At 43.9% G+C, this 24,148-nt stretch overlaps 1 protein-coding gene and 1 non-coding gene across 2 annotated transcripts in view; one reads left to right on the plus strand and one right to left on the minus strand.

Moving 5' to 3' along the window:
- Positions 1-6,120: 6,120 nt before the first annotated feature.
- The window catches only part of UBQLN1 (ubiquilin 1), a 46,255-nt gene continuing 28,227 nt past the window's right edge, over positions 6,121-24,148 (minus strand). The window contains exons 7-11 of the mRNA XM_089679018.1: positions 20,889-21,031; positions 14,989-15,072; positions 13,562-13,677; positions 11,469-11,634; positions 6,121-8,175 (exon numbers count right to left, since the gene is read on the minus strand). Coding sequence (XP_089535144.1) covers positions 8,023-8,175; positions 11,469-11,634; positions 13,562-13,677; positions 14,989-15,072; positions 20,889-21,031 — 662 coding nt within the window. The 3' untranslated portion in view covers positions 6,121-8,022. The remainder of the gene's footprint in view (positions 8,176-11,468; positions 11,635-13,561; positions 13,678-14,988; positions 15,073-20,888; positions 21,032-24,148) is intronic.
- LOC149460962 (U2 spliceosomal RNA) lies at positions 20,632-20,819 on the plus strand. The gene has a single exon (XR_016312976.1). It is a non-coding gene; the product is annotated as a U2 spliceosomal RNA (small nuclear RNA).

Consider the following 24,148-nt stretch of genomic DNA (forward strand, 5'->3'; position numbering starts at 1 on the left):
AGATGCAACAAAGGATGAACAAAAAATAAATTAATTAAAAAAAAAAAAAAATCAAAGTTACACTTACGGTAATGCATTTTCCAGTAGTCTTTCAGGACAGCACCTTGAGAGACTTCGGCTCCTCCCCACCTGAGGAAACACCTCCACCCTAAATAAAAACACTGTCACTCCCCTCCGACCTCAGTTCTTGGCATAGTACCTCCGGTCACCTGGGGAGACATAACATGAGACACAAAAATACAATAATACATCTCTCATAAATATTATACAACAGAGGGTGGGTAACCGGTGCTGTCCTAAAAGACTACTGGAAAAGGCGTTACCGTAAGTGTAACTTTGATTTTCCCCACTCGTCTTTCAGGACAGCACCTTGAGAGGATAAGCGAGTACTCACTCCTAGGGCAGGCCCACTGCTTGCAGCACCTTACGTCCGAAGGCCTGCTCTTGCACAGAGACCAGGTCAAGTCTGTAATGCCTAACAAAAGTACTGTAACTGGACCAAGTCGCAGCCCTACAGATCTGTCCCGGGGAGGCCCCTGCCTGTTCTGCTTGTGTGGCCGCCATGGCACGCGTAGAAGGCGCCCCGATTCCCTCTGGGGAATCTAGACCTTCGGCCCGATATGCCTGCTCTATTGCTAGTCTCAACCATCTAGCCACCATGCGCCTGGAGACTTATTGACCTTTTCTAGCCCCCGCAAAAGAAATAAAAAATGAATTGGTTCTCAGAAATTCCTTTGTCCTATCCAGGTAGAGTACACACCTTCTTACATCCAACGTGTGAAATTTTACTTCTCTTTCACCCGAAGGATTAGGGCAAAATGAAGGTAAAACAATATCCTGTTCCCTGTGAAAATCTAAGGCCACTTTGGGAACAAAGGCTGGATCCGTCCTGAACACAACCCTATCTGAAAAAATCTGAAAATAAGGAGCTCCGATAGACAGAGCTTCCAGCTCTCTCACCCTTCTCCCTTCTCGCCGTGGTGATTGCTACCAAAAATACTGTTTAAAACGTGAGGGCCCTAAGGGAACTGGAAACTAAGGGCTCAAACGGCGGCTCCATTAACACTTTACCTTCGACAAATCCCATTTTGGAAAAGGTCTATTTCCTGCCAGTCTCGGTCTTGACAGAGCCCTAAAAAACCTAATGACCAATGCCTCCTTTGCTAAAGGGGACTCAAAAAATACACTTAGAGCCGATATCTGGCTTCTGAGCGTGCTGATTGCTAGCCCTTTATCGGCCCCCGCCTGCAAAGATTCTAGCACCGGCATCAGGCTATGGGTATCTGCTGAGGCCCTGGAGCACCACTCATTAAAACACCTCCAGACCTTCCTATAGATGGCTTGGGTTTCCTTCTTCCTACTAGCTAGGAGTGTGGACACTACCCTGGCTGAGAATCCCTTCGCTAGCAGGAGTTGTTCCTCAGAAACCACGACGCCAATTTACATCTCTCCACCCTAGGACATAGGACCGGGCCCTGCGATAGCAAGTTCTTCCGTAGAGGTAATACCGAAGGTGGCTGAAAAGCTAAGGTCCTCAACGTTGAGAACCACGCTCGACGGGGCCAATACGGAGCTATTAAGATCAGAGAGTTTCTCTCCATTCTGAACTTTCTCAACACTGCCAACAGTAAGGCGACCGGGGGAAAAGCGTAACATAGGGGAAAATCCCACTTCTGTGCCAGCACATCCACCGCCCGAGCCCCGTCCCACCGAATAAGTGAGAACATCGGGACTTTGCTGTTCTGACACAAATAGGTCTATGGCTGGGGACCCCCATTTCCTTACAAGGGATTGGTAAACCTCCCCATTGAGAACCCACTCCAACTCTCACAATTGCCGTCTGCTTAGAAAATCGGCCACCTGATTTAATTCCCCTTTTAGGTGGACGGCCGATAAGGAGGCTAGATTCACCTCTGACGATGACAGTAGCACCGCCGTCAGACCCCAGAGCGACCTGCTTCTTGCCCTTTCTTGTTTGTTCACATAGGCCACCACCGTCGCATTGTCTGAAAAGACGTGAACATGATGGCCCCCAATCAAACCCTGGAAGGAACGAAGTGCCTTCCAAACAGCCCTTGGTTCCTTCCAGGTTTGAGGATTCCCCTCTCTTCTCGAGACCACGCGCCCTTGGGCGCTCGCGTCTGTCGTGATCTCCCTGACCACCGGAAAATTCCACAGTAACCCTTGAGTTACGTTGGCTGTCTTCCTCCACCACCAAAGGGATCTCTTTACCTTGGTGTGAATTCGCACCCGAAAATCTAAAATGAACAGCTGCAGGGGACGTAGATGCAACCCCACCCACTGTACCGCTGGAATGGACGAGGTTAACAGCCCTAAAACCGACATAGCCTGCCTCAACGATATTCCCTGGCTCTCCAGTAGCCGCCTGATCCCCCCGTCTAACTTGGTGAGCTTCTCCGGGGTTAGAAAGGTCTTTTGACAGGCAGAGCCCAGTATACATCCCAGATAAGTCCTCCTTTGGGATGGAATAAGACTGGACTTGGCCAGGTTCAGCAGCCATCCCAAACTCTCCAAATGGTTCCTCACCACCGCTATGTCCTGTGCAAGTTGATCCTCCAAGCTTGCGATCAAAAGAAGATCGTCTAAATAGGCTACCACTGAAATTCCCTTCAACCAAAGTGGAACCAGCGCCTCAGACATAACTTTTGTGAAGATCCTTGGAGAGGAGGAGAGCCCGAAGGGCAAGGCCTGAAACTGTGGGCGACACGTCCCTCCTGGACTTTGAACTAGCCTGAGAAACCAATGAAATGCCTACACGATGGGTACGTGCAGATAAGCATCCTTCAAATCGATTGAGGCTAGGAAAGCCCCCCGGAGGAAATAGGGCTTTGACTGTGAAAATTGAGTCCATCCGAAACATTTTGTATTGCATGGTCTCGTTCAGGGGTTTCAAATTTAGAATCAATCTGTACGCCCCTGCAGGTTTCTGGAACACGAATACATGAGTAGAAACCCTCTCCTATCTCTGCATTGGGAACTCTTACTACAACCTTTTGCTCCTCTAACTCCCGTAGAGAGGCTAGTAAGGCCGAAGCCTTTTGTGGACATCTGGGCAGGCTCGTCACCAATAACCTTTGCGGCGGTGGTCTCGAGAACTCCAGGCGGTACCCCCTTTTCACAATGTCCAGTATGAAGGGGCTAGAGACCTCCGCTTCCCACCGTGGGAGGAAGACCCCCAATCTTCCACCGGGGGAATCGAGTCACCGCGGCTTTTGGGGCTGCTCAGTAGGACGGAATATCACTCCTCCTTTGCCCCTACCTCTCTGCCCCCGTGTCCTCTTCTGAACTTCTGGTCTAAGGACCTGTCTCTTTGGGGGACGAAACTTTCTTCCCCCTTGATCCTGCATTTTCCGCTTCAGGGGAAAGGACTTCTTCCTGTCCGCCGTGCGGTCTAAAACCGTTTCTAACCCTGGCCCAAACAGGAGATCACCTGAAAAAAGGGAATGCCACATAACTTCACTTTAGAAGCGATATCTCCCTGCCATGTCTTTAGCCAAAGGGCCCTACGGGCTAAATTGGTAAGGGCTGCCAACCTTGCTGATAACTTCAACGACTCTGCCGAAGCATCCGCAATGTACCCCACCCCCTGCAATGTCTCAAAAGACGCTAGGATCCTATCCTTAGGGGAATCGGCCACGATGTGCGCTTGTAACTGCGTGAGCCAGTACTCCATACTCCTGTGGTGGCCATGGCGGGCTTCAAATTGGACAAAGTCGAGTCCCACGATTTTTTTAAGGAGGGAATCAGCCCTCCTATCCATAAGATCTGGCAAAACTCCCATGTCCTCAAAAGCTAAATCCATCTTTCTAGCGATTTGGGAAAATGCCGCGTCCAGCTTGGAATTTTTGTTCCACAAGGCGGACGGATCCTCATCAAACGGAAATCTGCGTTTGAGAGATTTAGAAAAAAAGGGCTCCCTCTCAGGATATTGCCACTCCTTCCTTATCATATCCACCAAAACTTCATGCACCGGAAAAACGCTCCACTTTTGTTCCTCCATGCCCTGATACATCTGATCATGTAGAGAAAGTGGTTTTTTATCCTCAATGTTGAGCGTGGCATAAATTACCCCCAACAAATCATCTACCTCCTCCAGGGACAGTTTGTATCTTGAGGGGCCTCTGGGATCATCTTAGGGGCCCTCCCCTTCTGAATCCTCTTCGGACTGGGAGTCCAAGGATGGCTCACCTTTCGCAGCCTCCTGGCCCTCCTTTCCTCGACTAGTTGATGGAGTTACCTGCTGGGGGGGACGGGGCACAGCCTGGGGTAACGCTAAGCTCCCAACCAGCGTTTTGAAGGAGTCAAAGGTGTTGATCAGTTCCTTCACTGATTTAACCAAGTCTCCCTGTACCAGACTCTCCTCCCTCACTAACCCCTCTATACAGGGCCCACATAGCACCTTTTTCCACGATTCTTTGAGGGTCACCTTACATGATGGACATTTCCGCTTAGGCACCTGGTGATTGAGTTTTTCACGGGCTTTACCCTAAAAAAACAAGAAGGGGAGAACCAGGCAACCTATTACCCCTTAAGCAAGCCGCCTGCCCAACCGCCCCCCCCTTCTCCTCCCTGGCAGGGAACAAGGTTCTGACCTTGCATGACCGCCCCCCTCCTGCCCTAGCCCCTCTGACCACAAAGAGGGCCGGGAACACCCCTTGGAGCTAGGGGCCCACTGAGTCACCTACCTGTGGCTGGCTGGTGCTGGCCTCGCCTGGTCCCGGTGGCTCTGCTCCGGACATTTGCACAGGAGGGTAGTCGCCTCTTCCGCGGTATCGCCTGTCTCCACAGGCTACCGCATCGCACCGCCATCTTGCCGCCATCCTCCAGTGTATAGGGCCACAGCCGGAAGCCGTGACCCCGGGAGAAGCCCCGCCCCCTCCACCGAAAATGGCGTCTCCCGTCATCCGGCTCGGCATGCTCCAATGCTGGCACGTATGGAAGGAGTGGGACCCCCCCCCCCCCCGATCTTCTTCAGACCTCACATGAGGATGCCCTGGCTCCCGCAACTCTCCGGAGGGGGCCGGAGGCGGCCGACAGGTTAGTGCTGCCTTTCCCCTGTCCCCCAGAGGCCGCAACCCTGCCTTTGCAGTGTTCTTTGAGGGAATAGCAGCCGGCTCTCCGGCCTTCACCCCACGCTGCCCTGTCTCCAAGCTCATCACCCCAGGTATTGCTGTCCCCTGTCTCCCCACCGGAGGAAACACACAAAAAACGGAGGTCTGAGGGGAGTGACAGTGTTTTTATTTAGGGTGGAGGTGTTTCCTCAGGTGGGGAGGAGCCGTGGTCTCTCAAGGTGCTGTCCTGAAAGATGAGAGGGGAAAACTTTATTTCATAAATGACAATTGTTTAGCCACAGTTGTTCACAGTCTTTTGGTTAGGATTACATCTACTTTATTCACACTAGCCCATTTTTTCTTTTGTCTGCATATAGACTGGAATTTAACCACAGAATCTGGCCTATATGCAGCACTTTTGAGCCAAAACCCAGTATTAAATTACTGGACAGCTACTATGCTTACATGTAGCGAACATCTCTTCCTTCGCAACCACCTTTTTAGGTACAATAGGGGTTTAGGTGTTTTTTCACCTATATTGATTTATTCTGTATTTTTCAAAGTTAACCACCTTGACCATTATACAGCCATCACTCTTATTCTTGAAAACTCACCACTGTGAACGCTAAATCGATTTCAAACCGTAGATCACCACTATATAGGCAGCTGATCTTCGGAGGCTTTAGGAGCCATCCAAAATGCCATCATGAATCTGGAATTACAATACTGACCTGCTCTGGTGGTAGCAAGTCTTCCACAGCTTCCTGAATCCTGGGTCTAGGGAGTCACTGGTGCATGTGCAATAGCAGTAGTAAACAGCCCAGAAGAGTTTGTTGAAAAATGAATATCAAAGCATTCACGAGCCATCTAGGAGATATACACTCCAGCATGCGCTGGGCTCCTGGGCCCTCACATCACCATCTTACCTTAACTGGACCCTAAATGTCACATGTAGCTTAGTCAAGTATGGCTGAACAGAAGTTGAGAAATTATGAGCCCTATAGTTACAATGAAACCACACCTAAACAAAAGCGAAGAGCAGACAAGCAACAGAAGAATTGTTGGCATTTATTTATTACCTGTGCACAGGAGAGATGACTACTGATAAAACTGCAAGATTATCTATTTGTACAATGTGGTTAAAAATTATTAGATCACATGACACTTTCTCACATCCTGAAATCAAGCCACAATGAACAGAACTGGACCGTGGTGTCACTCACCTTTGTAAATACTAACTGTTCTAATCTGCACTTTAGAAGCATGAGGATCTCTGGCAGTGTGTACAGTGAATGCCAAGATCATCTCAGCAAAATTTATCACTACTGATTAAGATCTTTGATGTATCAACAAACTCCTCCCAGCTGCTGAGAACTACCAACCTTGGCAGAATGCCTTCACAGCACTGTACAGGTAGTAGTTCAGCAGGTGGAGGTCCACAGCTTGCCCAACACTGCCTTAAAGCTGAATGTCAGGAAAGCAACTAAAGATATAGCTGTATGTATTGACTTTATTTCACCTGCCAAAGGACTTGTAATTCTGATAAGCCCACATAGTGGCCCCTATAGGTTTTTGACCTCCACCGCTGCAGCAGCACAGCCCCAACCTCCTGCTTGGACATGAAGCAGTCAACACTGCTCTCATCTCCCTTACACATGCACACTGCAGAAGGGTCTGATTGGTTCAGGAAGCTAGCCATCCATCTCACAGACTATGTGCTGCTGCGCAGGGCATTGCAGGATATTCAAGACAGAATCAGGTAATTAAATTATCATTTTAAAATGCATTTAAGGATTTTAATATGCGATTATATTAATCTTCTTGGATCTACTTGGAGTTCAGCTTTAAATTGAAATTCAAATGTCTAGCAAATTTCTGTCAAACCTAATATTTTAAAGCACAGCGAAACAATAATGAACTTTGTAAATAGTGTTTATTGTACAACTTTTTTTTTCTCCTGCTAATACAGGCTTTTGAAGCATCCAGAGTGCTTGATGTTCATATTCTAGCTGATTAGTCCAAGGGTATTATAAAATCTGGGGTAAAAATTACATTGACAACAAGGAATCCCTGAAAATGGAGACAAATGCAATCATTTATCAAGGTATGAAATGGATACTTCAAATCCTGTGCTGGCATTACAGATTCAAAGCCGACCCTTTCGGCTTTATACCCATAATATCAAATTGGCAGATGAAAGTATGCTTTAAGAGTTTCTCTCCTAAAATGCTTTTCGACCTAACCAAAATCTATTTAACTGTATATTACTACTATTGCAGCTACATCTTGTTTCAGACCAGACTTCTTTTGTAAATGCAATTATTCCACATTTACCTAAATACCAAGTTTCATATTCTGTGGGTGTGCAGCTATAACTACTGTCAATGGACTGCAGCAATATATCCCATGTTTACATAAGTGATCAGAAGGAAAAACATAAGGCTAAATGAAACTCAAGCAGTTTGAATCGTACAGCATTATGTTAGCAAAAATACAAGCTAAAGTCACAAAAAGCGATAGTGTATCACTAATTATAACCTTCTCTATTTGACTTCTGGTGTTGCATGTAGTCTACATAAATTACTACTGGAGGCTATGGATTAAAGCAAATACCCTTCGACAGATGAAGTTTAGCTGAAACCTGTTAGCCAACTGTAGAAGCTATTCACTGGAAAATCACAAGCAATGCAGTGTGTGGGGAAGTAGATGGTCTGTACTACATGCAAGAAGTCCCAAAAAAAAAAGAAAAAAAAAAGAAAAAAGAAAAAGCTTTGATTCCCACAGTTTCAGATAAACTACTGCACTTCATCCAGACTTAAATGCTTCAAGGTTTAGTTTGTTATGACAAGGAACTCCAGGAGTCAAACTGAAATAAAGCAGGTGTTTTATCGAGACTTAAAAGCCGTTATCAAAAATAAATTACACTTTTTTTCTGGATTGGGAAGGATTGCTATGAAGGTTGGGATCCCAGTAGTCGTTCAATAGCTGCATTGATGTCTCCTCCAGTTGCTATTAAAGCTTGTAGATTTGCTTCTCTGTTTAGGAAACCCATTGCACTGAGCTGCTCCAGCTGCTGCTGGAATCTGATTTCTGGATTCTGGACCTGAGAAAAATGCAACACAGGCATGATCATCAAAGCATATAGTTTAAAGTAGGTCTTTAGAAAAAAAAAAAAAAAAAAAACCTCTGCCCTTTTAAGAAAACACAAAAAAAAAACAAAAACACCACAGTCTGTAATTGTTACACAAGCCATTTTACAGTGTTAAATTTGTCAAAACTGGAGCTATTCAAACTGACCATGTGATTGAACATACTCAAACAAGTCAGTGTTCGTGGAAACCGCATGTTAAAACAATCCACAGATCCAAAAATATGGGCATCAGAAATGATATGCAATTCTTGATTGTATATATAAAAGCCCCAAATCTGCACTATTTGTTAACCACCTCCCGCCCGCCCGCCATATAGTAATATGATGGGCGCAAGGTGGTTCTCTTGTTCTGGGAGGACGTCATATGACAGCCTCCCATTCTAACGACGCATGCGTGGCTCCTGGAGCGCGCAGCGCGGCGATCTGCGGTGCGCTGTGTCCCTCGGACACAGCGGATCACCGATCCTCGGAAAGAGCCGAAGATGTCGGCTCGGTCATGTGATCAGCTGTGTCCAATCACAGCTGATCACATGTAAAACAGGGAGATGCCGGTTATCGGCATTTCTCTCCTCACGAGCTGTCACTGACTGAGAGGAGAGTCCGTAATCAGCATTCCGCGGAGGGGACATGTACACTGATCATCAGAGCACTGATGATCAGTGTGCCTGATGATCAGTGTAGCCCCAGCAGTGCCACCTGTCAGTGTCCATCAGTGCCAGCTGTCAGTGCTCATCAGTGCCACGTGCCAGTGCCCATCAATGCCACATATCAGTGCCTACCAGTGCACATCAATGCCACATATCAGTGCCCATCTGAGCTGCCTTTTAGTGTCACCCATCAGTGCCACCTATCAGTGCCAGTCAGCATCGCCTATCAGTGCCAGTCAGGGCCGCCTATCAGTGTCATATATGAGCGCTGCCTTTCAGTGGCCATCAGTGATGCCTGTCAATGCCCCTACCGTACCACCTACCAGTGCCTCCTCATCAGTGCCACCTATCAGTGTCCATCAGTGCAGTCTCATGAGCGCACATCAGTGAAGGAGAAAAATCACTTATTTACAAAATTTTATAACAAAAACTAAGAAAAAACTTTTTTTTTCAAAATGTTCAGTGGTTTTTGGTTTAAGAAAAAATAAAAAACCCAGAGTTGATTAAATACCACCAAAATAAAGCTCTATCTGTCACAAACAATATGATAAAAATTTCATATGGGTACAGTGTTGCATGACCGCGCAATTGTCATTCAAAGTGTGACCCCGCTGAAAGCTGGAAATTGGCCTGGGCAGGAAGGGGGTATAAGTGCCTTGTAGGCTTGTGGTTAAGGAGACAACCAAATCATAATAAAAGACTGACAGCAGATCTCAGGGATAGGCGGCCATGTTAAAATGTTTATATGTTTCCATACCCTGTAAAAGTGGTCAAGCGCCTGTACAGCCACTCAGATCACGTTTACATGAAAGCCCATCACTGGCATCAAATTTTTATACCAGCTGCAGCCAAGATCCTGGCATAAGCGCATGTTCCCGAGGATGTACAGGTACGACGAATGGGACAGTAAGTGGTTAAAGCTGAACTTCAGGTAAAATCCAAATCTACCCTATCAGTAGGGCTCACCCTGAACTTGCAACAATTAAAGGCTCATTTGTAGTCTGGGGTAAAATGAAAAGCAGTTTTACTTTCCTCGCCCATTGTTCCCAGCTGCATGAATGGCTCCCCAAACATCCTTTGAAGTGCCATTTGGCACAGACACTCTGACGTCATCACGTACAATGCAGGACCAACAGTCCTGCATTGTAAGGAAAAAACGCAGAGCCGTCCCATATCCTGGAGCATCAGAAAGGAGAGAGCTGGATGCTGGGGAAATTAGAAATAAGGCGGTTTTATGTTCCCTCTACATCAAAACCAGGGTTGCTTGCAGTGAATTTAACCACATCCCCGCCACCCTATAGTAGATATACTGCTACAGGGTGGCAGGGGTACGCAAAATCACGTATATATACGTGATTTCGCATTTCCATTCGAGGCTGCGGCTGTCAATCACTGGGTCCCGGCCGGTGATTACCCGCTGGCGCCCTGTGATTAACAAGAATCTCTGATGGGGAGGAAGGCTGCTTTGTTTACTAATAGTCGTCCTCCTTGTCGGCTCGGGCACACTGCTGTGGATGGCTGTGCACAGCACAACCATCCAGAGCAGTGTCCTTACAGTGAAGCACCAACACACTGCCCCCCAGTAAAACACTCCCAGCACACAGTTAACCCTTTGATTGCCACTCATGTTAACCCCTTCCTGCCCAGTGCCATTAGTACAGTGTCAGTGTTTTGTTTTTTGTTAGCACGGATCACTGTATTGGTGTCACTGGGGATGTCACTGACACCAAGCCAGTTCCCCCCAGTGTCAGAATGCCCGCCGCAGTCCCGCTATAAATCGCTGATCACAGTTATTATTAGTAAAGAAAAAAAAAAATTCCAATATCTATACTGCCATTTGTAAATGCTCTTTCACGTAAACCAATTCATTTAAACGTATTGGGATTTTTTTTTTCTTTTAGCAAAGATGTAGTAGAATACATTTCGGCCTAAATTTATGACAATATTTGATTTTTTAAATTTTTTTACTGGACACATTTAATAGTAAAAAGTCAAAAATATAATTTTTTTCTCAAAATTTTAAAGGGCAAAAAATAAAAACTGCAAAGGCATCCAAATACCACCGAAAGAAAGCTCAATTTGTGGGGAAAAAAAAGGACGTAGATTTTGTTTGGGTGCAGCATTGGATGACCGCGCAATTGTCAGTTAAAGTAAAATGGCCTGGTCAAGAATGGGGGTAAATCCTCAGGAGGGCAAGTGGATAACAATTTATTTTGCTCAGAATTTAGCTTTAATCACATTGCTTGTCAGAGGACGCTCTACATGGCCAAGATCTAAATCTCAGCAGCTGCCGATCAAGTTGACTGCATGAAACACAAGTCTGTATCAAACATTGAATCTACATATCTCTGTGTCAAATACAAATATGGATTAGAAAACACTTTAAAATGTCAATAATGCATTAATATACCTATAAAGTAAACACTACAACAGTGGATTACAAACGTCACATATTATAGCTTTCCCATTAATCAATTTAAACTACAACTGAGGGTGCTGCATTAATTTGGTTAGTCAGCCCTGAGAAAGAATGAAATTTATTCTGCTAAACATATTAAACAATTTTTGCTGAAAAGTCCAAGTCAAAGTGAATGTTACCTGTGGATTAGCACCAGACAAGGCTTGCAGCATCTGCTGTATAAACTGCTGGTGCCCTGGCTCAGAGATTCCAGACAAAGGAGTGGTGCTTTCAGTTGATCCAGGTGTGGGCACAGTTGTGGAAGGCGGGCTGGCTGTACCACCCAAACCTCCAAAGGTAGTAGAGCTAAGAGGGAGTAGGGATAGAATTTAAATCACTAAAGTTTATAAAACAAAACACTAGCACTATACAATGCCAAGTATGATTGAAGCCCCGGGATACACATGTGACATTTCGTCAAGGTTTGACTGTTATAACACAAATTGTGATGTGCAATGTTGGATAGTTATGATGTAATGGGGATTTCTGGCTTTTTGCCATTTATATTATCAGCTGTATTTTAGAAGTTTACTTAATGCAATTCCTAAGAAAAATGTGTGCAACTCCTAAAAATACTTGTTTTATCATTAATGTTCTTTTTTATGTGGTGCCTTAAAAATCCTAATCTGCACTCTTCTTTGAAATACAATATATTGCCAAAAGTATTGGGCCAGACCTCCAAATCATTGGATTCAGGTGTTCCAATCCCCTCCATGGCCACAGGTGTATAAAATCAAGTACCTAGACATGCAAACTGCTTCTACAAACATTTGTGAAAGAATGGGTCGCTTTCAGGAACTCAGTGAATTCAAGCGTAGTACTGTCATAGGTTGCCCCCCTGTGCAATAAGTCCATCCGTAAAATTTCCTTGCTACTAAATATTCCACGGTCAACTGTTAGTGGTGTCCTAACAAAGTGGAAGCAACTGGGAACACCAGAAACACAGCCACAAAATGGTAGGCCACGTAAAATGACAGAGCGGGGTCAGCGCATGCTGAAGCTCACAGTGCGCAAAAGTCACCAACTGTCTGCAGAGTCAATAGCTAAAGACCTCCAAACTTCGTGTGGCCTTCAGATTAGCACATCAACAATGCATAGAGAGCTTAATGGAATGGGTTTCCATGGCCGAGCAGCTGCATCCAAGCCTTACATCACCAAGTGCAATGCAAAGCGTCGGATGCAGTGTTGTAAACCATGCTGCCACTGGACTCTAGAGCAGTGGAGACATGTTCTCTGGAGTGATGAATAACACTTCTCTGTCTGACAATCTGATGGATGAGTCTGGGTTTGGCCATTGCCAGGAGAATGGTACTTGCATGACTGCATTGTGCCAAGTGTAAAGTTTGGTGAAGGGTGGATTATGGTGTGGGGTTGTTTTTCAGGGGTTGGGCTTGGCCCCTTAGTTCCAGTGAAGGGAACTCTAAAGGCGTTCGCTTACCAAGACATTTTGAACAATTTCATGCTCCCAACTTTGTGGAAACAGTTTGGGGATGGCCCCTTCCTGTTCCAACATGACTGCGTACCAGTGCACAAAGCAAGGTCCATAAAGCCATGGATGAGTGGGTTTGGGTGGAGGAACTTGACTGGCCTGCACAGAGTCCTGACTTCAACCCAACAGAACATCTTTGGGATGAATTAGAGCGGAGACTACGAGCCATGCCTTCTCATCAGACATCAGTGCCTGACCTCACAAATGCACTCCTGGAAGAATGGTGAAACATTCCTATAGACACACTCCTAAACCTTGTGGACAGCCTTCCCAAAAGAGTTGAAGCTGTTATAGCTGCAAAGGGCGGGCCAGCTCAATATTGAACCCTATGGACTAAGACTGGGATGCCAATAAAGTTCATTTGCATGTAAAGGCAGGCGTGCCAATACTTTTGGCAATATAGTGTATTTCTAAAGCTCGCTTATGCATGCAAGAGAAACATAATAGCAAACTGTGGAATCCTGTAAATGAAGCATAAAATAGCTCGTATGGAACAGCATAAACTATAAACTCTGCACATACTTTATTTTAAATATGAATATAAAAATAAGTAGATTATACACAAGAATGCATTCTGTGAGTTATGTTGCTAAATGTCTTTCCAAATGGTTCACAAACTAACACATAATTGTAACAAGAGCATTCAAATGTATGGTTTCAGAATCAGCACATAGTGGAAGAATGCAGGTTCTCCTTGCAAAGTAACAGCCACTTACAGATATGAAACATTATTAAGAATTTTACCTTGGAATAAGGGAAGGAGCTTCAGTAGCCAAAGTCTGCAATCCCTGTTGGATTTGTAATAAGGCTTGCATTGCTCTAGGGTTGGACATAGCTGACAAAGTTTCTGGATTCTGCATCTAGAAAGGAATAAAAAACAAAAATAAAAAACAAAAAAAGTGAAAATGGTTTCCCTAAACACAATAGTAAAAACACAAATCCCCTTTAGTTAATCAAATCAACACCCAAAAAAGTAGAATTTGTATTCAATATCTACTCTGCACATCTAAACAAGACGACATGGGTTTTTTTTGGCTTACCTGTAAAATAGCTCTTCATACCTTGCATATAGTTTGGGCTATTTTACAGGTAAGCCAAAAACCCCCCAAAAAGGGAGCCAAAAGGGGAGAGGAGCTGCTGCAGATGGGGACAGCACAATATCGAGAATGGACTCGGGTAAGTGTTTAGGGAGGGCTGGGGTGGGGAAGGCTGAAAGTTTTTTTTACCTTAATGCAGAGAATACATTAAGGTAAAAAAACTTTTTGCCTTTAGAACCACTTTAATGAAGCACTGTCATATGTTTATTCAAACCATTTACTAGCCAAATCATATGCAACACTGTTCAGTCTTTTAATTCACACTCCCCCCCCATCATGTTACACTTTAGTTTTCTGCCTTTAAAAATATTGTCCCTACATCACGCCATAGCTAGGGGATGCTTTATCTAGTTCAGTCCCACCCTTCCTCTTAATGCTTTAGCCTCCATTCACCATATGTACTGTATATAGCTGGAGCTAAACATACTCATTTGTCTACCTACCCGATGTTCATCTGTTATGATCTGCACAAGTTTTTTGGATTAAAGCTTTCTGCAATCTATAAGATGTCACTTGGATTGAGTAACTGTCTGCCAAACTACTAGACTATGTTGGGCTAACTCACCCCAAGTGGGTCAGATGTAGAGATCACACTTTCAATGCTTAAATAACGAAAGCACAACATCCCCGCCACACTTTCCTATTTATGCTAATGTTTTCATCATCTGCTTTCTCCTTGGGCAGTGAATCAGTATGATCATTGTCCAAATAAAGCAAAAGGAGACACAAAGTCAGAAAGGTGATTGAGGAAACAGAGGTTTTACCTGTCTGGCTGTGCAAAGTGGTGGGGGTGAGTAAATCACAAGGCACAACAGATTTTCCAATTCTTTAGCAAATTAAATAATTCATAAATCTGTATTTCAGTTTTAGTGCACTCCTAACTGTTGAGTTTCTTTTTCCTAGCCAGCAATCCACTGAACATACATACAGATATTGTAGCTTCTGTGTAGCTTTACATGGCAGGAAGTGCTTAAGTTATGGATGTAAAGTGAAATAAGTTCAAAGGTTCAGTGTTCACTCAAAAGCTAAATGTTAATATTTACAGAAGACTTAACTAATGATTTTTCCACATACCTGTTGCAGGAAAATTGGCAGCTGCTGTCTCATTTGATCTTGAAGTTGAGGATTTCCAGCAAAGAGAGGATTATTTTGCAACATCTGATGAGAAAAAGTGTTGATTACACTTTGTGTTTAATAAAGTACACACATTAAAAATGAATAAGTGAAATCATAATAATGTTATCAAATGCCATTATTTTTGCAATGTGCTTGGTGCACAGCATATGTGAATACAAAATATGATCTAGCAGATTCACAAAACCCAATCACTTGGCCAGTCACTTCAGATTATACTGCAGCCTACAGGAGGATTGGGCACTACTGGCAAACAGAAAAATGTAGGCCAGCCCTGTGTTTAACCCCTTATACTATCCTACTACCAGCATGTCTCAGTTTTGTGCCGAGAGCATGATCATAAACACAAAGCTGTGAAACTTGTAACCCTTGATAGACTCGAAGAAAAGGATTTTAGAACAAAAACAAAAATCAAATTTTCTCTCTCAATCGTTGAGGGACACATAGAAACCTTAATCCTGTAGCATGTCCAAAAGCAGTCCAACAGAGGGGTGGGTAACACATCAAACAACCATCAACAGCCCCAAGTAAATAGGAACTGGGGACAGCTTGTCGCTCAAAGAGCTGTCTGAAGGACCTTACATCCGAAGCTGGCATCAAAATGAGAGAGCAACTTCCACCTGAGAGAACATGTGAACAGGAGACCAGGTGCCAGCCTTACAAATCTGAGAAACTGTTCCCTAATGATAAATAGGCCAAGAGGTGCTCACAGATCTAGAAGAGCAAGCCTTCACAGGAAAAGAGGGAACCTGGACTTTGGGACTAAGGCTGAACAATAATTGTCAGGAACACATGGAAATGGTGGAACGAGAACCGGGGGCACCGTTTAGGTCCCTTCTTTAGCCCCTTGGCGCCGGTGCCTCCCGGCCTTTTAAGGGGTTTTAGATGCCAGGAGGTGGGGCGGGGTTTGAGTTCACGTGACCACCATGCTTAGCTGTCACATGATCAGAAAGCTTCCAATCGCAAGTAAAGATTGGGAGCTTTCCATCAGCCGCTGGCACAGTTCTGTTTGTTTTTTTTATTAGGTACGCATATATGCGGCCTCTCGGCGTTGAACAACTCCGGGATATGCAAAAAAAAAAATATATAATCACCAATTAGTACATCCCCTACACAAAAAACACTTACATTTTTTAAATTCCTTACCACTGAAGAGGAAAGTCTAGCTGAATTTTCAGGAAGTCATCTCTGTAATAAAAAATAACAGCATCTGCTCTGCCAAGGAGGAAGTGTAACAGCAGGGATTGCATCATGTCCTCTCCTCTCAGGAAACTACACTTTCCATCAACCTTTGGGAATTGTAGTGAATGTGGGTGGGCACATTAGGCCTGTACATGTTGAAAGTGTACTAGCCAACTTTAACAGAAAACACGCCCACACATGTGATGACTCCCCCTCCAGTCACAACAGAAAAGGAACTAACTGCCTTAACATTCGGTTTTTAATCCCAGAATAAATATGGCCACATGCCCAGAATTAGATTGTTTATCCATTGTTGTCTGCTGGAATTAAATATTAGAATTCTTCTTCCTATTTTTCTAATAGCCACCGCAGCTTGTATGCTTCCATGTGATCAATCCCCGGCCACAACAGAACAGAAACAAAGCACTGGGACATAAAGCTCCATTCACACTAGGGCATTTCAAATTGCAGACAGAATCGTCAGATATTCACCTCACAGAAGTGTTCGCTACAAGGAAAAATACATTTTAGGTGAGGATTGAAAAAGGAATGCCTGTAATGGGTTCAAATGGCAATTATTGAAGCACAGGGAGCACCAGATTCAGATCTAATGAAGTCATAGGAGAGCAGAAAGGGATAGCTACATGGCAGACCCCTGTATAAATGTTCTAAACAGGTAGTAAGAGGCCACTGATCTATAAAACAGAATGGAAAAAGCAGTAACTCTGACCCTTGATGGCACACTCCAAGCCAAACACTGCTCCAGACTCAGCTGCAGAAAGATGATGATTGATGATGTGTGGTCCTTACACCAAGTCAAATATACCTTCCACATATGATGATAGATATTGCAGGAAGTAGATGCGCTAGCCTTGAGCACTGTAAGAAATACAGATTAAGAGATGCCCCTGTCCCTTAGAACCTGGTCTTTTAACAGCCATGCTATTAAAGTCAACATCCATGAAGCTGGATGGCAAATTGACAGTTTGGACAATAGTTCTGGGTGGTCCGGCAGGTCCCATGGTTAGTCTGCCAGAATCCTACCATGTGAGTAGGAAAAAGAAAGGCATAGATCAGGATTTACTAATCCCTTGGAGCTACCAGAGCATCCACCATTTCATCCAGAGGACCAATGCAACTAAAAAAAAACAAAAAAACAAAAAAAAACAAAACACCTGTCCAGTTGGTTGTTGAACACAGAGACCAAGAGGTTTACATTTAGCGTCAGCCACCTATGAAACAGGGTCTGGATGCAGAGACCACTCTCCCAGGTCCAGATGGAACTCTGTCTGTCAAATGTCTACACCTGGAATGTACACATGCAGTTCAGTCCAAGAAAGGGTCTGTTCCAGCTCTCTTACCACAGCAGGATTTCTGGTACATGTATGTGGCCATAGTGTCGTTCCACTGAATCCAGTTCAACAGGTTGGCCAAACCTGTTGGAAGGGCACTTATGTGGAGGAAAGCTTGTCTGAGGATCTGGCAAACCTGGAATATCAGATTTGAAAGTGAATGGGGAACAAAGATTGTATGGCCCCTATTCTGGTGTCGGGGGAGTAAAGAAATGAAATGGATGCTTCTTGATGAGCATAGAGTGAGAGACCTTTGCAGTCCTCTCCTTAGGCTTTTTCCACTGAGGAAGACGAGTGCTTTTGCCATTGGTAGCATCCTTGGTGATATTATAAAGAGCTGGTCTGAAGAGGTCCTGTCCCTGTCTCATGTGGCCCATATGCTTATTGCAAGAAAATTCTGCAAACAATCATTTCAGCAAAAGTGTCTTTTGCACATGCATTGACAGGAGGCACAAGCAAGAAGTAGGATGGGAAGGCTTTTTGGAAAGGGGCACAGTGGAAACTGAATGCAACAGTCATCTGCTCAATGCATTAAACGAGTAGGGGGGGCAAACACAGCAGTGGTTACATCCTTCTTAAAACATTTTCACCAGTCAGACATAATTTGACAAAGTAAAGTAACAGCCAGAACTGGATGCCAAGTGGGACCCACTAGTAAGAACAGAGCTATGAAAAGGGCATCCAACTGCAGGTGCATCCTCCTCCGGTATGGTACTTGCCTTGTTAAGGCAACACATGGCTGAAACCCCAAAGCCAGTAAAAACTTAGGGGGAGCAAACAATGTATCATTGTACTTTTAATTGCCAATGAGAAACATACTGAGGGGAAAAAAAAACTAAAAAAAAACAAAAGATACCAAAGACAGGAAACTGCAGTGGTAGAAGCCACAGGCTAATCCTCTAGTTTCAGAGTGGTGCAAAATGCATCAATAAGAGCGTCTTTAAATTTAGATGTATTATCAATAGACTGCAACTCCTCGGGGATAGATTCTCATCAGTCAAGGATATGAGAAACTCAGAACCAGTCTCTAAAGCTGATGGCTCAGAACAGGGTAATGAACATCCCTTGTAATAGCATGGGCAGTGACAGGTACTCTTTTCTGAGAGATCTGGTGTTTATTAAACCCCAGATCTCTCCTCTGCCCTTAAAAGCACCAGATCAAGCCACAATCGGTTTGATCCAACACTTTCATAGGCCGGAAATGGCTGGTTTACATTAGCTGAAACCGTAAGTGACAAAATACTTGTCGCTTACGGTTTATTAGACCATAAAGAAGATAAGGGATGTTTTGGTCCTCAGTCATCTCTATGACCAGCTGGTGGAAACGCCAGTTTCAGTCCTGGGCTCCCTGGTGGGACAGGAGAGCCTGCGAAGGTGGCGGAAGGAACCTCCCTCCACCGCCTGGAAATGTGATCCAGCGGCCAATTAGCCGCTAGGATCGATTTTACACTAAGTTTCCTGATCGTGCTATAGCCAAACGTCGGCTCTCCTCCTCATCCTTGAATGTCCTCCCATGTGGGTGCCTCCCGCATGCCCCCTGGGGTGCGCTTTGTGACCACTGTGTCCTTTGAACTGATCACAGATTGGGGTAAAGAGCCAATCACAGCGACCCTTTAACATGTGATCAGCTGGTCACATGTAAACGGACTTGCCGGTTATCCGCATTCCTTTGCTCATGTGCTGTCTTTGTGTGAGGAAAGAAGTGCCGATAACCAGCAAGTCTGACAGAGTACCATTTACACTGGTAATCAGGGCCCCGATTATCAGTGCCGCTCCATCAGCGCAGCCTCATCAGCGCACAGCAGTGAAGAAGAAAAAAAATGTACTTATTTGCAAAATTTTGTAACAGAACTTTTGTAAATTTTGTAACTTCTCTGGCTCTCTCATTTGTTTAGCAAAAAATAAAGCCAGTGGTGATTAAATATCACCAAAAGAAAGCTCGGTCTAAAGAAAACATTCTAAAAATGTAATTTGGGTACAGTGTTGTATGACCATGCAATTAGCATTCAAAGTGCGACAGTGCTGAAATATGGCCTAGGCAGGAAGGGGGTGAAAGTACCCAGTATTGAAGTGGTTAAAGCCGATCGCCAGCAAAAAAAAAATACAGGGATGATGCATCGTCTCAGTACAACCACTTCAACCTGGCGACTTACAGGTACATCAGAGAGGCTGAAGTGGTTTAAAGGCAGTAAAAGTGCACCCAAAAGTGCTTTACAACCGAGGTTGTTCTTTGCTTGCAACTGCATCAGCAGCACTGTGATCGAACAGTGGACCCTGTTGGAAATTCCATGTCCAATTTGTAACTCCTGCCTCTTTGGAGGTCCCTTGGATGGGACAGCTCCATCTCCAATAATTGGTAAACTCCCTGGTACCACTTGGACACTAAGTTTATAAAGGAGCAGGGGCTACAGAGCTATGGAGTCGAGCACAATTTGTGGAAGCCAAAAACTGTCTACAAGTTGATTAGTGACAAAGTCACAATGGAGTCTGTTCATGGCCTACCTCTAAGTCACTTGTAAGGTGGTCTGCAGGAATGTTTCTTCAAAAAGACGCACCAAGAGGCACAAAGATCTGAAATGGATAGCAATCCAAGTGGGTTGTCTGAGGACTTGCACGCATGTCAAAAAACTAAGCATTGCTCTTTTTTGCAGCATCCATGAAGGAATGGCTTTGCACATCTTCTGACAATGCCCCTTTGCACAGGACCTGTTGAGGGCATTGGAACATGTACCACAAACAGCCATCACCCACTTTTGGGTGTTGCATAAATATTTTGTGGTGCAGCTGCACAAGAGAACATTGATGGCACCTGGAGAGTGATGTGTTGCATAAAATATGCTTTGAGATGAGTCAGAAAGCACCTCATCCACCAGAGGAAGAGAATGTGCATTGAAGACTGTCACCGACCGGTCCAGTCTACTCAGAGACTATAGCCTTTCGGACTATAAGGAGAAAGAGCATACCTGAGACGATATCCCCCTTCCCCCACCCTCCCTTACATATCTTTGTCCTTCAATAAAGCTTCAGGCCTGTGAACAATTTCCCCATCATAGCTGATGCTTAATAAAGTTACAAAAAATAAAACAAACTTTTCAGTTTAATATCTGATATGCCCCTTATTTGTGGACTATATATATTTAATGGGTTTTTAGAACAGGGAAATGGAAGAAAAGCTTGCTCTTTCCACTCCACGCATTAACATGGTACTACAGTACCTCCAAAACCAGCACAAAGAAAATGCAACACTGACTAAAACAAGCTCTTCAAATGTCTAATCAAAAACAACATACAATACACCTCTATTACCTGAGATGCAAGGTCTGGATTCTGGCTGAGAGACTGCATCATGCTTCTCATATAAGGGGCAGATAACATATTTTGCATTAACTGAGGATTTTCAGTTATTTGCTGCATCAGGCTCTGCATACCTGGTGTATTAAACATCCCAGCTGTAGAAAAAAAAAATTAAGAAAGTTAAGATTATTTTGGATGAGGAAAAAAAGTCACTGTTTAAAGGAGTAAACGTCTTGTTTAATTTGCATGGCTCTGCCTACCATCTCAACTTGTTTTTTGTTTTGGAAGCACTGACGTATTAACCACTTGCTCTCCAGAGGATTTACCCTCCCTTCCTGACCAGGCCATTTTTTCCAATACGGCGCTGCATTATTTTGACAATTGCAGAGTCATGCAATGCTGCAGCCAAAGGAAATGTATGTCCCTTTTTTCCCACAAATAGAGCTTTCTTTCGGTGGTATTTGATCGCATGTGTTATTTATTTTTTGCGCTATACAAATAAAAAAAAAAATAAAAAAAAAAAAGGACTGCCAATTCTGATTAAATAGCAAACAGTCAAAAACTTTGTTTTTTTTTTTAAACCTGTCCAGTACAAAAATTTCAAAAATCAAATTTCGTTAGAAATTAGGCCAAAATGTATTCTGCTACATGTCTTTGCTAAAAAAAAAAAAAAACACACAAAAAAAAATCCCAATACGTGTAAATTTATTGGTTTACGTGAAAGTTATTGCGTCTACAAATGGTGGTATATATACACACACTGGAATTTTTTTTTTATATTAGTAATGGCGGCCATCAGTGACTTATAGCAGGACTACGGTGGGCATTCTGACACTGGGTGGGCAACGGACTGTCACTGACATCCCCAGTGACACCAATACAGTAATCAGTACAGGCAGTCCCCGGGTTACGTACAAGATAGGGACTGTAGGTTTGTTCATAAGTCGAATTTGTTCATAAGTTGAATCAGGCACTTTTATAAGCACTAACTACTAACCAAACGACAGGATATTAGATTACGTTTTTGTAATAAGGTTACAGAAAGCAGTAAAACCTCAAGAGGCTCTAAACTGGTGTTTTGCATAAGAACTGCAGCTTGGACACATGTTTGCCTTAACATATTTAACTTTTATGTGCATGTAAATGTTTAAACATCAAATTCAACATTCAAATATTATACTGTAAACTCTTGTACAGTGTAGAGTACAACTTTAAACTATCTTGGCAGAGGATGGCATGTTGGAGAGGATTGGGCAGCAACAGTGTCTCCGACATCCAAATGTAATGCAGAGCTTGATTTTGCTGCTGGGGTCAATTTTGTAAAGTAGGCATCAAGGGAGGTTTGTACAGAGCTTTTCTTTTTCTCTGGATGATGATTCTGCAAATGGATGATGATTTTTCACCACTCTCTGATCTCTTTATTATTTCTACTTTATCTTCCAAGGAGATTGTTTTTCTTTTCTTTGCTGTGCCAGCACTTGCATCAGCTTTTTGCTTTGGAGGCATTATTGCAGGGTAAAAATACACTGTACTGTAATGTACTGTATGAGAGAACTCTGCTCTCCTTTACACAGCACACGCTGCCCCCTCCCCCCTGCACAGACGGAGGATCACTTCAGTGAGCAGCCTGACAGCCTCTCCTTTCCTCTCCCCGGAGGTGCAGACAGACAGTCTTAAATCACTTTGGAGATAGTGGGCAGACACTGCTAGCCCCACAAGTAACGAGCAATGGATGTCTCTGTCTCTTATGTCTCTCTGATGTCTCTTATCAGCTAGTCTCTTATCAGCTTGCTGCACAAGAATGCTGACAGCTTGACTTCCGGTCCCGAGGGAAGTGTACGTAAGTATGAGTATTACGTAAGCCGAATGTACTTAACTCGGGGACTGCCTGTACTCATAAAAAGCACTGACACTGTACTAATGACACTGGGCAGGAAGGGGTTAACATTTGGGATGATCAAAGAGTTAACTGTGTGCTGTTTTACTGTGTGCGCTTTACACTGTAAGAACACGGCTTTGTATGGCTCTGTTATCCCTGACAGGGGAGAGATCTGTATTGTTTACATACAGGTCTCTCCCCTGTCCATTATACACGGTGATTGCCAGATGCTGGTGGGGAATCACCAGCCAGGACCTGGTGATTGACAGCCGTGCACGCCCCCTACCCGGAAATGCAAAATCATGTATATACACACACACAATTTTGTGCACCCCTGCCACCCTGTAGCAGTATTTCTGCTATAGGGCAGAGGGAAAGCATCATACAATGAACAGCTTTTAACTACTACCCTTTAGTATCATGAATACACACCTAGTCAAAATGACAGCATGGTATACAAGACATAGCAAAATATTTTTCAAAACAATTAACTAAAACTAAAGCAGAAAGAATCTGCAGTGGATGTGCATAGTAGCCAGTTAGCCTCTAGCCATAGCTTGTTCCGTTAAGCTTTGATAATTAAATTTAGAAGCTGATTGTTTGCTATGCACAACTACTCAGGTCTTAGAAAATTCCCCTAAGGGCCCTTTCAAGTGTTCCATTTGTCGAATTTTCATCTGTGTTTTCAGATGAAAAACAGACAGCAATTAAATTCTGTGGATGCAAGCAATTATTAATATGGCATTAACTTTTTTTTTTTTTAAAAAGTGAGAGGATGTGAGAACAACCACTTTAAGGCGATTAACTCTGCGTGCTGCAAGCAGGATTGTGAACACACGGGGAAACCGCTTCGGAAAAAAAGTCTTCCTAATCTGAAGAGCCTGACAAGCAAAGAAGAGGGTCCAAGGTACTAGCTGTAGTATGGACAGTGTTATCGACAGTGTCTACTACTGGCTGCCAATAGCAAAAACGTTTTAGACATCTCCACAGCTTATGAATCAGGTGGTCTGGAACACTCCAACACCTGGGCAGTCCCCTTCCATGCCATTAAATTATTTCTCCAGGGTGTGATATACCATATGTAATATAAATAGCTGCATAAGCCTTTGGGTAGGTGAGAGGGACACCACAGGAACCATTTTTACAGCTCTCCCACAATATAGTACTCAGATCCTCCTCCTATGTGATTTTTGTTAATCTGGCCATGACGGAGTAGGTATAAAATAAATGTGATATGTGCAACATGTCGGTCAGGGGGTTGGTGACAGTGACAGACTCTGCTTGGCCTGCATTGTTAAAGAATACCTCAGTTGTAGTTATTGGCTAACATTTTTGATTTGGAATTTGAAAATCAAAACGCAGCAAATGAAAGGGCATTAGCATACAATTGGTA

Source organism: Staurois parvus, unplaced genomic scaffold, assembly GCF_062004578.1.
Source record: "Staurois parvus isolate SC_StPar_1 unplaced genomic scaffold, SC_StPar_1.0 ptg000215l, whole genome shotgun sequence".
Taxonomy (NCBI): Eukaryota; Metazoa; Chordata; class Amphibia; order Anura; family Ranidae; genus Staurois; species Staurois parvus.